The sequence below is a fragment of the Cotesia typhae genome, unplaced genomic scaffold (genome assembly GCF_013202065.1).
Source record: "Cotesia typhae breed Kobodo isofemale line unplaced genomic scaffold, CoteBio_Ctyphae scaffold_45, whole genome shotgun sequence".
Lineage (NCBI taxonomy): Eukaryota > Metazoa > Arthropoda > Insecta > Hymenoptera > Braconidae > Cotesia > Cotesia typhae.
In genome coordinates, this window is record NW_027423777.1 from 841,076 (window position 1) to 859,171 (window position 18,096).

At 29.1% G+C, this 18,096-nt stretch overlaps 1 protein-coding gene across 4 annotated transcripts in view; it reads right to left on the reverse strand.

Moving 5' to 3' along the window:
* Positions 1-18,096, reverse strand: part of LOC141536826 (protein turtle) — a 150,282-nt gene that overhangs the window by 51,130 nt on the left and 81,056 nt on the right. For 2 of the 4 annotated variants that reach the window (XM_074257581.1, XM_074257580.1), the window contains exons 2-5: positions 11,769-11,874; positions 9,236-9,403; positions 3,917-4,257; positions 1,800-1,921 (exon numbers count right to left, since the gene is read on the reverse strand). In XM_074257581.1, coding sequence (XP_074113682.1) covers positions 1,800-1,921; positions 3,917-4,257; positions 9,236-9,384 — 612 coding nt within the window. In that variant the 5' untranslated portion in view covers positions 9,385-9,403; positions 11,769-11,874. Of the gene's footprint in view, positions 1-1,787; positions 1,922-3,916; positions 4,258-9,235; positions 9,404-11,768; positions 11,875-18,096 lie in introns of all 4 variants that reach the window. The other 2 variants (XM_074257582.1, XM_074257578.1) reach the window with 1 other exon arrangement.

The window sequence follows — 18,096 nt, forward strand, 5'->3', positions numbered from 1 at the left end:
CCGCGCCAATAAAGTTAGTAGTCAGAGTAGGTTCCTAGGGCCTCTAAACGTAAAGATATGACTATCTCAATTCTGAAAAGACAGTATGGAACCAATAACTTCCCGATTTTTGAAAATTTTCAATTTTCTTAGGAAGAAGTTAAAAATATTGAATAAAGGAATCCTACTTTGAAACAATTTGCATGGAAAAAAAAGTTTTCTGCTCGGCACTATCCACTGTATCGTAAACAGCGTATTGCTATTGTCACGTTACAACTCGTGAACGACGCTAAACTGTACTGTAGTATTTGCGTTATAAGTCCGAACATGCACTATACTAGAGATATTAACATTAGAGATTTAAAGTTTAGTCATTTTTACAATATGGCATTTATGAGGCACGATTCAATGAATCGCTGTTACTGCGATTCAATTGTATCGTAGATATTCTCATCCATATAGCAACGGTCAGTGAACATATGGTAAATATAACGAAACGGGTCCCGATAGTTACGATCCACACTCGATGCGCCGGTCCTTAGCGTCAGTTTCTAACCTCAATTTCTATGTGTCGATTGAATAACCTTTTCACTTGGTATACATTTTTTGTTTTTGTTATCATTTTTAAAATAACAGTGAATGTTTTATAAATTTAAAGCATGAAATGATTCTGAAATTAACGGGTATTAAAAATTTTTTGAATTATAAGAAAAATTTTATTTTCAATTGAAAAAAATTTTCACATGATTGTATTTTTTTTTTTTTTTTTAATAAAAATAACATAAAAAATAAACAAAGCCAATTGAGTTTCTATGTTATCGTGCCGTATACGATCCGGTAGATCGCTATAGTTACGAAACTGGATCGTAACCGTCGCGATCCAACTTGACTGTCCGTAGATCGTGTCTGGCGTGATCCAACGTTACGATCCGATGTATCGTAACGTGCGTATCGCGTCAGCAGCGATACCGTATCGTGCGCGGCAGAAAACTTTTTTTTCAGTGTGGAAGGGATCGGGTTCAAAGGTGTTCGATTTGGCGTGGAATGATCACTATACATTATATAAATTTTTTGTCTTCCATGGACTAGACATATTTTTTTATTTGCAAAGTTCAAAACATTGAATTAATGCTTGTAACGTTGGAATCACGTTTGAGACGTTGAAATCGCATTTGAGACGTTGGAAATGTTGGAATAACGTTGGAGATTTTGACTCGGGACCGCACATCTTAATCAACGAGAAAAAAAATTTTTGCATGAAAAATATATATTTATCTTGAAATGTGTTGAAAAAATAGAACTACCCTATAAAATTTTGTACTCATTCAAAAGTTATAATTTATTAATACGCAAGTTATCTTTTTGAATCAAGAAAACTAAATATCTCGAAACAAGATAAGATTGTGACAATCATATTTTTTTTGAATCAACTAGCTTATTTCAGTGTATAAATATAAACGATTAACAATCAAAAATCATGTTATAGATTGAACATTATTCAACAAGAACGTAAATTCGAGCTTCACAATAATAGCATTATTCCAATGACGTTACAAATGTATTGATGGGGTTTCGCTCAACACTCGCTTCTGGTGGTTTCAGTTTGTATATTGCTGGCTATAATGATGAACGCTGGTCAGATTGATTTCACTTGATTGTGTTATTTAATTAAGGATAGTCCAGTTAGATTTGATTGATCATGATAATAAATATCAGAACCAGATGCGGGTGTATAATAACAATGAACGAAACCCCAAATATTTAACTCACGAATAGAGAGCAGAGAGGTTCATTGTCCGATATCGTACCGTGTCGCCTACCTTCTTCTCCCATTGGAGAACATAGGGCACTGGATGCTCACCGGGGAACTCAACATGACAGTTGAAGACTACGCTTTCACCCAAAATAGCTGTTATATGCACCGCATCTTGATGACAGAGACCTGAAACAAGTGTAACAATGATAGTTAAGTGTGATAAAGAAAATTTAACAAATTTTTCAAAACATGCTTCAAATTTTGTAATTCAAGTATAAGAAATTCGCTGAAAAATATTTTAATCATGATTACTAATATCTTTGATGGGACATTCAAATTATAATGATAGTTATTAATTTTATTTTACATAAGAGGTACAAAATGTTTTCATTTAATAATTCGCAATCCTAAATCAACGAATCACTAACCTAAAATAATATAAACGTTTATGTAAGAATCACGGCTGCGGTAACTTCGAGATTTTCTAGCAGATGATGATAGAAAATTTAACTTGACTCAAGATCAAGAATCTTAAACCAAGAACACCATTTTGAAGAAAATAACACTTTCGAGTTAAGAAAAAAAATTCTTAAATCAAGAAAATTTTCTTGAACCAAGAATTATATCTTGACTAGAGAATTTTTCCTCTTGACTAAAGAAATTATTTTTCTTCAAAAGGACGTTCTTGGTTCAAAATTCTTGCTCTTGAGTCAAGTTGGATTTTTTATCAGTGTAGCCAATTTAGCTATTCACATCTTTGCGTTGACCAAAAAATTGTTTCTATTAAGAAAACTGGATATGCTTACAAGAGTTATTTGTTGTATAATAAAGTTAAACAAATAGATCCTTAAATCAAATAACAAAATCGTGATTTTTACAAAACGTGGTTTGAAGATACGTTGGATCGTTAATAGATAGGGTAAAAGTACCGTTTATGACCACTGTACCGTTTATGGCCATTTATTGTCCAAATAAATGATAGAAATGAATTTATATTAATAAACTATTACAAACTCAATTTGTTTAAATATACATTTTTTAAAACTCAACAAAAATATGGTTATAATATTATAATTTTTTATAAATTAATTCAAATATTAACTGGCCAGAAACAGTGCTAAGGTGGCCAATAACGGTACTTCTACCCCAGTAGTTTTTAGAAGAAATTAATTTTTAACAAAAGAACGCTATTTTCACATTAAGGTAGCTGGGCCCTGCGCGCAAAATTTCAAGAAACCTTCCAAATCTATAATATAAGTAATTAAATGCATAATGCACGTGCTGTTAAAATTTGGAGACGATTTACCACGTCTAACCGAAGATAATTGCAATTGAAAATGATATTTTTACACAGGCAGTATGGGAGAAGAGAGAGAAAACAGCAAAGTTTTATTATTTTTGTATTGAAGAAATTTTAAGAATTTTACCAAAAACTAATATAATTAGATTAATACAGGTATAATTACCCTAAAAAAATTTGGAATTCCCTACCACACAGTTTTTGATAAATTATTGATAAACTAGTAAAGGAAACCTTAAGTGTATATTGGAGGGATATAAATGTTATTCGATAATAAATGATTGGTACCTCGGAAAATTTTACAAAAATTTCTTGTCATAGAAAAAAAAAAATTGATTTTGACTAATAAATTAAGTATGAAGGTTAACAATAACTTGACTTTGAAATGCGAATATGTAACTTACTGGAGGCATAATTAACACTAAAAATAATACAATTCTCATAAAATTAACGTTTGAATAAAATAAATATATTTTTTTTTGTTCTAGTGTAGTAAGTAGAAACATGCAATATGTTGCAAGTCTTGAGTTTCTCACGTGTTTTTAAAAATTTATGCAAGAATGACAGGAAGAGCAGAAATATATTCAGTAGGGGAACGAAGAATAGTGAGAATAGATAAAGAAAATTGCTGTTATAATTCGACAAATTCTCACACTATAAGAATATTCAATTATCACAATCACAAGGTAATTAAATAATAACAACAAAAAGATAAACAGTTATAGGCAAGTGATAAAAAGATGAAGGAATATTTCTGAAGGAGGGTTGAGTCGAAGAAAAATTTTATGATTTTCTAAAAAAAGTTACGAGTTGTGATCAATAGCGTTGATGTAAGACTCATGTGAGTAATTATTAGTTGCAAGTTACAAATTATAAATTACCTGGTGTGATGAGTAAAACAACCCCAAGTAGAAACGTTCCAACGAGCATATCCGTGAATTGTCGGAAGCCTCTGCACCTTCGTAACCTTCTTCTCTCCATCCTCTCGTTCTCTTGATCCACATTCTCAACTACACTTGACTCACTACTAAGATTGTTAAACGAGGCTTTCAGACTCTCTTGTCGATGGCTTTGCTGTTTCAGACTCACAAACTTATCCTGAATAAGATACGGCCACGCAATGCTGTCATGCACCGTCGATTGACGCTTGCTGCGTGTTTTGCCGATCCCAAGACAGGTGGGCTGTCCGGAAGTGAAGCCTGCTGTTGTCCAGGGAATCGATCTGAAATTAAAAACATTTTCTTATTATGATACGTCCTATCAATTTACGATTACTTGTGGGGCTTTGTTAACACTTCATTAATTACAATAATAATTTTATTGAATTATTATTTGGATCAAGTATTTTATTTTCTTACAAACCGAGAAAAAATTTTCTTTATTGTAGAAAAATCTCTTAATTCAAAAATATTAGAAATTTGACTTTAGTAATTAGGATTTTTAACGTTAAACGGATTCACTATTCCAGTTTGAAAATTTTGCACGACTCATGATGTGAAACATCAGAGAGTGCTTTACGATCGAAAAATTTTTTTCGCCTCATTTTGGCGGCTATTTTTATTATTATAGCCTTGTTAGTTCACGGAATCAAGATATTTTGTATACTATTGTCGAGATAATTTAATGGAGATTAATTCCATACTTTTTAAAAATTGATTTACTGCAATAGAATTTGGAAAAAATACCAAAATAGGTCAAAAAATTTTTCTATCCGTCATGTGTGAAACCCGGAAACACTGTAACTTGTGAAAAAATCCATTATTTGAGTTAAATTTTTTTTTTTTAATTCTAATCGACGATTGTAGGTCACTAAATGCGAATAATTAATTCAGTGTCGTTTAATTGCAATTAATAAAAAACGAAAACTACAAGACTGTATATCTATATATATCCATGTAAAATTAACATGGATGGTGATATATCTATATCTATAGATATTATGTACATTTTATTCCACCAGGGGCGCCTGTGCATCACTTTCCTAGTACAGCTGTTATTTAAAAAAATTTTTTTTTCTTTTTATTTTGCACGACTCATGTGTTTTTTTTTTTTTTTTCGTTATTTTCGTTATTTATTGACAAATAATTGGATAGCTATTTTTTTTTAATTTTTTTTTATATTTCATAATTAAATGAGCATTATGAATCGTATAAAGCTTTGAAAATTATCATTCAAAGTTTGAATTAGAAAAATGTTATTTCGAACTGTAATTTTTCTAGTTTTGATTATGACGGGACACTTATTACTATTTATAATGTAATTTTTCAAGTTTTCTTTTTTTCGTGTAGTTTCAGAGTTATATGTGTTTCTTAGTTTGGGCACTTCCGCTGAAAATTCAAAATTCAGTCGGAAGTGCCCAATTGAATTTCCTGTTAAAAATTCTATGAGAATCAAATAAATTCGCTCACCCCGAAATATCTCAGAAAATGCCTAAACACAGCTGCTGTTAAAAGCGGAACTCAAAATTTTAATTTTAAAAGGTTTCTCACGGAAGTTACATTTTGGCACACCCTAATATATATATATATAAATTTCTTCACTCCGATATATCCTGGAATATATTTTAGAAATCATTTTCAAGTTTTATTTTATTTAGACATTTTTATATTATTAAAAGTAAGTGGCAATAAAATTTCTAAATCTCTTGCCTTAAATCGACGTGTTAAATTTTCGAAAATGTATCGTGAAAATACAAACAAGGGGAAGAAGTATTAAACTAAACTATCCAATGCTAATTAAATACTCGACATATATCGCTATGCATAGGAAAACTATGAACTACCTCTCGCTATCTATCTACTAAAGTAAAACTATTCACTGGTAATAAAATTTGTTTCACTAAAATGAAGGAAATATAAAATAAAATCGAGAACAAGAACAATTTAAGATTAACTATTGCCATCAGTTTGCTTAAAATAAATCTTTCTTCTACTTTCAATGTTTGAGACAATAAATTTATTTTCTTATTTCTAATAAAATTTTTCTTGTATTTAAAGAAATAGTTTCTTGATTAAAGCTAAAGTTTCGATAAATTAAAAAGTGTTTTAGGGAAAATTTTTAAATTACGCGATTTTTTCAAATATTTTATAGCCATTGTTTAAAAAGAATCAACTTTTAGAAGACAATTTTTATTTTATCATTCAAAATACCACCCTTCACCAGATTTCATGTTTACTAAATAGTTAGCAATTAGTTCCAATCTTAATCCTAGTCCTTTGTCTGGTCTATTAATAAAAATCACTTCTTTCCGATATAGAACACATAATTTGCTATAGAGTCAAAATAATTTTCAAATTACATAATTCTAATCATTCACTGGCATTAAAATCTCAAAATTACAATAAAAACTAGACTTTGAACTGATCAAAGTTGACATGCTTCAGTTATCCGATCACTGCATACTAAATACTCCACAGTAAATAGAAGCATATGATAATTTATGCTATCCGCCTTCGATGATTACCAAGCTAATGCAATAAAGTTCACTACAGTGGTTCGGTTCCGCTGGAACTAGTATGAGTAGTTAGTCTAAGGCTGAATACGTCAACATTAGCTTTATTGATGAATTCGTTGACGTACTAGGGACGACACTGTCATATATTATAGACTTAACGGCATCTTACACATGTAACATAAGTTTCGGTAGTTGGCTTAAAAATTTATCGATCATGAATCATGATTAAAGTTGTGACACTTTGTATACGGATCAAAAGTTTGGAACCAAAATTTCATTTTTTAAATCAAAACTTATGAACAGTAGAGATAACTTACATGAAAATCAAATTATCTAACAACATAGATAATTTCAAATCAATTTATTGAACTAATTACAATCGACAAATCCGAATATTTGTTTCTAATTTATTATTGTAAATGAATTAGTCACTTAAATTTAGTTTATTCATCAATAATTATTAACCAATATTGACCGAACGATAAATTTGTTATTCCTCGGTCGTTTTCAATCTGGTTTTATTGAAATTAGTTTCATTAAGGTCTAATGTCTGTTTGTAATAAGGCTTGTCAAAATATTAACACCATAATTATTTTCAAACCATTCAACTAGCTTATTTTGTTAGTTGCAATTGATTGTTATTGATAATTATAGAACAGCAGAACTTTTTGCAAAACCACATTTAATGATATTTATATTTTATTTTGTATTTTTTTATCAATCATAATTTCAGTGGGTAACATATGACTGCGGTAAAACGCGCTAGCAAAAGACTAATCGTGTTCTTCACCTGCGTTACTCAAGCAACCACTTCTCACCCATTTCAGTTAGCTGGCGGTATGTGTACGTTATAACTTTTTGTGCGACATATGTTACGAATACGCCAGCTATCTTTCAAACAAATACGAGGAAATATTATATACGGACAATTTAAACGTTTCATTTGCTGTGTAATACAAACTTTCATGAATAGCAAAAAGTTAAATCTTTGACACCACAATTGGTGCAAAAAAATAGTGTTTTCTTGTGTAGTTATAACCTTGTTTCTTGAACAATTATCTTGAATAAGCTCGAAGATGAACAAAATCGGTGTATTAGTTTAGAAATGCCAGCTATTTAAAATTATCAAAATTGCAACCTACTTTCAATGAGTTTATTTAACTTGTTCGTTATGATAGTTTTATTAAAATATGCAAGGCGAGAAAAACATAGGGATTTTTCCTATGTTGACATAGAAATTTTTCCAATGTTAACATGGAAATTTTTTTTTCATTAACATGATAGAAATATCCATGTGACATAGGAAAAATTCATTTATCACTAAAATTTATGTAACTTAATTTAATAATTACTAATTTACATAACAATTTTCTCATTCGAGTAATTTTAGATAATTTAAAGGTAAAACAGTGATATACAGTCGGTTTGTGATAAAAAAATTCGAGGAAATTTTTTTCAAATTTGGCTTTACATTTCGAAAAAATTAAAAATCCAGTACATTATAGACGGTGTGGCTTAAATTGCCATAACTTTTTCAAAAATTGGTTCATCGGGACGTTTTTTTCTTCAAAATTTTTTTTATCCAATGTTCTGTTTGGAAAAAAATAGAAAAAAATTATTCGAACTTATCTTCATCGTCATTTTTTAGATTTTCCAAAAAAACTCCGAATTCCTCGATGATAAACATTTTTAATTTATATTTTTTTTCTTTCATATCATACTTTCACATTTTCTACAAATATCCTGAAAATTTCAGAATGGTGTTTTTTCGATTCCTATTTTTTTTCAACTGAAAAAAAAATTTTTTTCATGTCGTAAATAAATTTTTCCTATGTCACATATTTCTATCATATTACCATTGGAAAAATTACTATGTTAACATGAGAAAAATTTCTATGTTAACACTGGAAAAATTCCTATGTCAACATAGGAATTTTTCCTATGCAAAAATAGAAAAAATCCCTATGTTTTTTTCGCCGTGTGGAGTTATTTTATAAAAACTATTCTATAAGAGCTACTTTCTATTATTTCTGTGCTTTTTGTAATAATTATCAAAGATAAAACTCAAATTAGGTGCGCAGTAGCCTATTGGTTCCGGCCCTTGCTTTTCAAAATGCATTAGACCGGATTCGAGTCCGGCGTACACCAATGAATATTTTCAATATTTAAGTGTATTATTCTGCTGAGTCTAAAAAAGTTTAAAACGAGTTCCAATCTCAAAAGTTCCACTCATGTTAATAGTAAGTCGCTCATGACCTTAGTAGTTTATGCGACTTTAAATGAAAAAAAAAAAAAAAAAAAAAAAAAAAAAAAAAAATTTCAACAAAAAATCAATTGAAACACTGGGTACAAATAGATTTAAATAATAAAACAGCAACAATATTGATCTCTATAAGAATAGTGAAATCATAAAGCAATAAGATACATGCAACGGATGTCTCTTTTTCTGACAATTACTGTCAATAGCACAAGTATCGATCAAACATTCAACATACATTAGATTACTAGCTAGGTTTCTCCTAGCTATTTATAAGTTCTGTAACATCGCTAAAAGTATTATCTTTTCTCCCATTGATTCTTATGATAATATGATTGTCATTGAAACAACAATGTCGAAAATGGCACAGTTTTTACGAGTTTCTAATTAGATAAAGTAGATATATATAGTTGTCGCGGAGACGCAGGGACTCTTGACAATAGGTAGCTAATGAATTACGAAACATAGGACTACTTTTAATTAAATTACCTCTCGTCATCGAGAGAAGAAACTTCCGCTGAACATTCATTCTCTAAGGGCTGCAAAAATCTTCGTGAACTCTTAGTTCTTCTAGATGTCGTTTTATGGATAAGCCGCCGGTGGAGGTCCGTGGCCTGTAGCCCTCCTCCGCCCTCCATTCCCCAGCTCCCATAGTACCTTAAATACAGAAATTACTTTTTATTAAAATATGCTTTATAAAAAAAGTTGTGATTTATATTAATAAGAAAACAATTTGTCAAGCAGTGAAAAAAAAAACTACGCAATAAAAAATCTATTTTACATCATTCAAAAACGGTATGTATTAACAATTTTTATGAGTTCAAGTAACACTTTTTTTGTAGTACTATTTGAAAATATCGATAAAAATTCAATAAAAATTTAATTCAATTCTCAACAGTCAAAATAAGAATTAATAATTATTATATCAATATAAGACGGTTGATGAAAATACATCTGATCAATAACAGTTAACATTTACTTCGTGTTCATTCCTAAAAAGTATACAATTTTTTGTTCATTTTTTGGAACAATATATCAACACAAAATTTTGTGTTAAAAATATAACAAGCTATTTGTTTATTTATTTATTATAATAAAGGCAAATATTTTATAACACAGGCAGGTATTGATATTGTTTTTTCAAAAAATTAATCAATTCTTGAGCTAAGAAATCTTTTTCTGCATTAAATTTTTTTTTCTCTCAGTGTAAAGACTAATCTAGTTACACTTGAGATAATTGTTTGTATTTACACTAGAAATACATTCATACATTCACCGTTGAATTTATATCAATATAATTATTACAAGCTTTAAAATTTTGTTAATTCCACTGTTTACAATTTACTATTATTTCAGCCTTTTTTTGCCGCCAGTATTCGAAACAATTAATTATTCATAAGCATTATTTTAATAAACCTAATTAATTTAAACTTAAAACGTCGAAATAAGCGTAAATTATACTAGCATTTCATAAATTTGATGTTCAACGTAATTTAAGTTTTTTATGTTTCAACTCCAAGTTTGGTACGAGTATCTACTATGAGAAAAGAAAAGAAAGAAAATTAAGAAACTTTACCCGGAATTGAATGCATAAATAAGATATGTGTTGTAAAAAAAATTAAGCTTTGAATTTTATTAAATTTTAAGAACACTTTTATTCAGTAATTACGGAGCTTTCATGGAAGATAATGTTTGAATTTTGTATAGATTTTTTATCTATCTTTGAGTCTATGGTTAAAACAGTAGATGTAAAAAAAATTTATAAAATTATTTCTCAAAATAAAGTCAATCAATTTACTAATTTTAATGAGAATGACGATGTTTTACTAAATTAAGAGACAAGGGAAATGTGAGCGATCAACGAAAAACGCTACTGCGATCAAAGTGTGGAAAAGAATAAAATCTTTGATCTTACATGCAGGATCGCCTCAAGCATTTACTATGCTCAAAGAGATATAATTAAGTATTCTTATCAAGAAATCAATTGACTGAATGAGCGCTTTGAAGTAGTATAAGTAATTATAAATCTTGTTATTATTGAAACCTTTCATCGCATTTTCTTTCAGTCTCAATAGCTAATTTGAAGTCTGAATAAAAATTTTATCGGAGAGCATATAAGGTTGCTATAATGTTTAGTTGATTGAATATAAAGCATGAAAAGTGACAAGTTATAGTTATCACATTAATGATTATCACGTTAAGGAACTTTTTTGGTTTAGAAATCTAAAAAAAATCGATTTTTTGTATATTTATGAAATTCAAATTTAAAAGTGTTTTTTTTTTTAAGAATTTTTCAAAACACATCGTTAAATATGCTCTTCTCTAAACTATTTTTTTTTTTCAAAACGGTGAGGATATTATCTCAGGTTCTACGAAATCAATTTATATACAATTATTATACATTCCTTTATCGCCTAAACTAGGTGAATAAAAAATTGTCAATTTTAAGTGACTGTGTAACTTTTTGAATTATTTCATTTAAATATTTTGTTGTATAGTCTAGAAGTATTAATAAATATCTCACAAAAATGTTTTTTATTTTTTTTTACTGCACAGAAAAAAAAATTTCTTGATCCAAGAAATTTACAAGGAAGAACGAAGTTATTTTGGAGCAAGAAGAAATTTTCTTAGCCTAAAAAAATTCAACTTTGTTTAAGAAATTTTAACTTCATTCAAGAAATTTTCAGTTTTCCTTACGATTTTCTTGATTTAAGAAAATTTACGCTTGATTCAAGATTTTTTTCTTTCTGTGTGGACTTAGCCATAATTCATAGCTAATTTTGTTATTAAAGATAAATTTGGGCACTGCGGAAATATAGGATAAAGGGTAAGGGGAGACTTTTACTCAATAGGAATTTTTAGTAACTGACAGAACATAAAATTTTGTGCTTCGAGAACAAAATATCCTTCTAACACGAAAAATTTTTAGTTGATCTCAATTGATTAAGTTAATGAAGGAAATAAACATTAATTAATCTTTCTAAATAAATATTTTCTTAAAGACTCATCAATATTATCTTACCCCTGCCGTTTCGCCGCCACCACCGCTGTCCGTCTCGTCTATATATTCTTCTGGCGCCAACGTAAAATAATGTTCAGCCGCCGCGAATTTCAAACACGAACATTACCTGAAACAAAAAATAAAGTTTATCATTAATTATTGATGACTACTTCAAATAAATCATGAGTTTCATTATTAATTCTTCTTGACTGAAGTTTTTTGATCCTACTCTGGAATTTCAGTGATTCCAATCAGTGAATGACAATTTCACTGATGCATCAGTAAAATTCACTGATTGAATCAGTGAACAAAATATCTGCGCGCACGCGCACTGCTATGTCCACTGGTTAAATCAGTGAAATTCACTGATTCAACAGTGAAATTGTCATTCACTGATTGGAATCACTGAAATTCCACTGATTAATTTTAAAAGAGTTTGCAATATTTGTTTTAATAATTTTATTTTTACATTATTAATAATGTTATCAAAGTTTTCATTGAAAATAATGTTTCTTACAGTTGATATGAAATACAAACTACCGACAAGTTATACCTCCGACTATTAATTTTCATACATTAGCATGTAAATAATAATGTATTAATGGAATATTGTATGCCGACATAGTCAATATAGTTATAATGAATTTCTAACTAAAATTCAATTTACCTACAACATTTAGTTTAATTGCGTATAGTTTACTTAGAGATTATATGACATGTAATTGAATTAAGTAAACAATAAATACTCTATCGTTATAAAGTTTTTTAATTAAAATAAATCTTTCTCTCATGAGTATTTGATGTGCATTGTTAAACTCTTTGTCTGAAACTTGCGAATTCACTGATATAACGATTTCCGGAAATGTGGAAGTCGTCAATTAAACTAAATCAGAAAAAGCTTCATTTCTGTATCAACTAAATGTTCGACTTCATTTCAATTGAGACAGACTTCAAAAATTCAACAACTCATGAATGTCAGACGTTAATTAAATACAACAAAACTTTTTATCGATCTTAATGGTTCTCGTAAAATAACCATAAATGCAATCACTTTTTTGTGTCATTAAGCTCTTTTTTTCGAATGTAAACAAATAGTGCATCTCTGATTTAAATAACTGCAATAAAAAAGAAAAGCTATTAAAATGTTCAAAAGCACTCGAGGAAACGTTAAATAGTTTTTACTACAAAACGGGCCGTTCAATACATCGATACAAGATTAAATTGTTACAATAGCTATTTTCGGTCTCGGTGAATAGCATCGCTCTTATAACTATTTAGATTGCATCAAAGATTATAAATACCTACACTTCATACTTGATAAAATTTCTTTACGTTAAGTCGGCATGGAATTTAACAAGTGCAACATCTACAAGTGAAAAAATAAACCACAATTAAGTTTCGAACCTATAACTTCTGACTTCAATAGTATATCTTCTTTTGTGAAAACATTTTTTGATATGGCCATTATAGAAAAGGAAATTGAAAGAAGAAAATTTAAAAGCAAAAGAGTACCGGCTTGTTTAAAAAAAGAAAAAGAAGTTAACATAATATATTTTGAACGTTGTGTTTTATAAATTGATATAGATTATTAATTAATATTCAAATTGTATCAATACATATTTTATGTTGTCTTGCACAGGGGAGTACGACGTGTTTAAAAGATAATAAAATTACTTTCTTATATATTTTGAAAATTATTATTCAATTTGGCACCTTTCTTTTTAATTCTATAAAGTTTTAGTTTTTCGGAGATAAAATTAATAAATTTATCATTTTTCATGCAAGCAATAAAGTTGAAATATCGTTTGTAAGCAGAGTTCATCTATTGGTATCAGCTGTCCATCTACTGGAGATTTTATTCATCTATTGGAGTTTTGGTCTTTTTCTTAAATTTTTCTTTTTTGTTCATTACTACGAAATTTTACCAAGTTTATACTTATTTTTTTCTAGTTAATTAGATATTTTTACATCAGCGGCAGAATGGCCGAGCGGGCTGTCATTATATCTTTAGTTCGTTCGTACATGATGCCGTGAGGCGAGGGTTTGAGCCCCGACGGTTATTAGAATAGTTCCAAACCAACCGTCGGGGGTCGCTCCGGTAGCCGACTTGTACTGGCATGGGTTTTCTCTGTGGTTTCCCCATCGCCACTATTCCAACAAGCCATTCGAAAGAGGTTAGGAATAGGGTAAATACAGTATAGAAAGCACAAGTCGGTCCACAGCCGCAAAATATAACGCAGTAATTATAACAATTTGAAAAGAACAGGTTGGTGATATCTATGTGCAAAAATTGAAAAAAAAAAAAAAAAAGGCAGAAAAAACTTGAACGCAGTGAAAAATTTGAATGAAATTCGAACGCAGTGAAATAGAGAGAGGCAGGACAATTGCGAAGAAAAAATTGTAAAAGGCAGTTCTTACTGCTGTACAATGTAACAAATCTATCTATCTAGATATTTTTACATGTATATGATTTGTTTTATTACAATTTATTTATATTTTACTAAAAAAACATGAAAGTTTGCTTAACCGTTCATCTATTGGTGCATTTACCCTATCCACTGCATAGAAGTTAGATACGATGTCGAGGATTTTTTAAACAACTGATCACTTATTTTAGACACTTCAAATATTTATGTTTCTCAGTTTACAAATATATATTACACGCTTTAACTTTTATTTCCATTGGGAGTTATGATTAATAGAGGATATTGATCTGAGTCTATATGCGTAAAAAAAAGTATCACCAACAAATAGAGTCCGTAATCCAAAACACAGCATTTGATATTGACAATCTACAACAATACAGGGTGATTCAGAATGACCTTCACAGCGGGAAACTGTAGATAGAGGAGACGATTCTATGAATAAAGTTCCTTAGTCGCTTTTCGATATTCTCAATAGTTTTTGAGTTATTCAAAATGTAAATTGACCAATCACAGACAAGCTCTAGAAATAAAAAAAAAAAAAATAAAAAAGAATAATAAATAAGTTAAGTAACACTGTCACAGCAGACTTCAAGTTAAATGATATTTATTTAATTTGAAAAGTTTGATTTCTCACAGAAAAAAAACAAAACATGCAATTATAACCTAGAACGTATTTATATATATATATATATATATATATATATATATATATATATATATATATATATATATATATATATATATATATATATATATATATTTTTATCTTTTCCTTTTCACAGAAAACATTATTGATTTAAGATGATGCAATTATTAAAAATATAACTTCCGGAGAATTGACAAAATAAATTATGTATTTTTAAATATATAAACTTCAACCAAGAATAAAGAAAAAAATTTTAACTAATAAAATTGTCTTACTGAAATAATAGCAATTTCAAACAGACAAAAATATAGATATAGACAATACATAAAATAATTATTGAAAAATATTTGATTTTGCTTGCTCGGTCTCGCTCAGGACTTCGCTAAGCGCTTGATGTATGTCATAGCATATTTGCGAGACTCTCAGCGAGACGGCCAGCGAGATATTCAGCGAGACGTATTTAAAAATACGTAATTTATTTTGTCAATTCTCCGGAAGTTATATTTTTAATAATTGCATCATCTTAAGTCAATAATGTTTTCTGTGAAAAGGAAAAGATAAAAAAAAATATACAAATACGTTCTGGGTTGTAATTGCATGTTTTGTTTTTTTTTCTGTGAGAAATCGAACTTTTCAAATTAAATAAATATCATTTAACTTGAAGTCTGCTGTGGCAGTGTTACTTAACTTATTTATTATTCTTTTTTATTTTTTTTTAATTTCTAAAGCTTGTCTGTGATTGGTCAATTTACATTTTGAATAACTCAAAAACTATTGAAAATATCGAAAAGCGACTAAGGAACTTTATTCTTAGAATCGACTCCTCTATCTACAGTTTTCCGCTGTGAAGGTCATTCTGAATCACCCTGTATATAAATGTATGTATTATATCTGTATGAATATATCGATTGCTGTGCGTGTATTTGTCGCTATGCATACCTACATGATCAATTACTGAGAACATTTAGGAACGTTTGAAGGTGTGTGTGTGTGACATCGACCAATTAGTTTGGACTCTTGCAACATCACTCAATTTTTTCGAGTATCTGTTCTATTTACTATTTTCAGTTCGTATTCTCTTTCATTATCCACTGATACACTTTATTTATATTTATTTTCTTTTTTTAATTCTCTACCATCCCTGTACCTTGAATGTTCGAAGTTACGGGGCCGATAATTCTAAGAATTAGAATTTACGGCAACCTCTTCCGTCAGACCATCCATCTAATAAAAGGAAGGAAGCATTCGTCCTTTCTTGCTTAAAGTATTGCTGAGGAACAGGAGAGGCAACTTCCTTTCTAAAATAGAGAAAGTCGAATTTAAGTGGTTTTAATTCATAGAATACAGAAGTCGACTGTAAACAACTTTTATTTTTGAAATTACGAAATTTCAAGCTATTCTAAATTTTCTTGCTGGAATTTCAAAGGTATAATTTCGCATACTTTGAGTTCATATTGGGTGTGTTCGACTGCTATGCAGAAACTTCTCACTCATCCGCTTACGGTTGATAATAACTACTGATCCTTTAAGTATACTTATATGATATGATGAGTTGAGTAAATGATGTTAAATAAAGAATCGTGTTAAATAAATTTTATGACATTTTAAGGAGCTTATAATGTTTTTAAAAAAAAAATTTGCTAATAGTATATTACACTCTTCGACACCTCAAATACGGCTCAGTAAATTAAGCGTATTAAAATTCAATTTTTTTTTTTAATTTATCCAATTAGGTTACTTACTTGTCAATCCGAGGGAAAAGTGAACTTTACTAAATTGACTTGTAACATTTCATATTTTTAATATTTTCTATTTTAATTAATTATTATTTTCGACGAATAATTGAGAAATTTTCATACGAATCATAAATTGTTTTTTTAGACACAAGAAAATAATTTCATGTAGATTTTTTCTAGAAATAAGAGAATAAATTTATTGTTTCAACACTTGTTATAGAAGATAAGATTTTCTTTCTATCAAACTGATGGTAATAATAAATTTTATACTATTCTTTATTTTATTTCATATTTTGTCAATCTTAGTTGAGCAAAATTTAATATCAGTAAATAGTTCCGGTAAGCAGAGGAGTATTGATTTAATATTCAACTACCATTCAATACTTGGGTTCGATATTTTTTTCGTGATAAATCTTCAAACATTTAATAAGTCGATTTAATGTAAAAGATTTATAAATCTTAAGCATAAATTTTTAATTGCTTAACAAGAGAAGTATTTGTTAAAATATTAAATTAAGCTAATACTAACTATGGAATATACATGGAAAGTTTGTAGATGTTAGACATAAGTGGGCAACGTTTATTGAGCATCAGAGGCCTTAGTGTACTCCCTAAGAGTAATTCGGGCGTGCGGAGCGGAACACAATGCAGTGTCTCACGTATTCCAGAAACGAACAGAGGATTGCAAGTGGAATTTACTTTGTATGGAAGTATGAAGCTCCTTCTATTGCAGGTATACCACTAGTTAAATATAGAAGGAAAGCCTACTCTACAACTACATAATACTAGTACAAATATAGGCTAGAGCTATACACATATACATATAATAGACATAGATAGTGCGAGCAGTGTCTAACTCCTATATTCTTGTCCGCAATATTGCGGCTGCTGGATGTACGACCAAGTTTCCTCGTCTCAGTATACGCAATTATTTGTCTCTCGATATACATAAAGTACAATATAATTTAGTACTGTTTATATGTATAGCGGAATATGCTTGTCCACTTTTACGGAACTATATATATTTGTTCATTAGGGTGATTAAAAAAAAAAGAATATTTTTTTTTTCGTTTGGTACTCTGAAAAATAGGTTCCTAGACACCTCTAAGAAAGCCTCTCCAAGCATGAGTTCTTAATTGTAACGGGAAGGTCCTCCTTCTTACAGTTTTCTATTTTTTCTTATTATCAGATAGAAAAATTTATATCTCGCTTCCAACTACTTGAAAAAATATCTTGTTCCTTAGATTTTGTAGGAAATTGAATGCTCTACAAAAAGGTCTCTTACGATTTTTTCGTAAACCCAACCGTTTAAAAGATATTAACGGTTAAAGTTTGATTATTTTTGGGAAAAATTTTTTATTTCTTATGAATTTTATAACTCAATGAAAAAAATCATTATGAATGATGAAACTCATAGTTTTGTAGGAAATTTACAGCTCTATAAAAATGGTCTCTTATGATTTTCGATCAAGTTGAGCGTTTACGAGATATTCATCGTCAAACATCAATGCATATCAATTTTTCTAGTTTTTGATCAATAA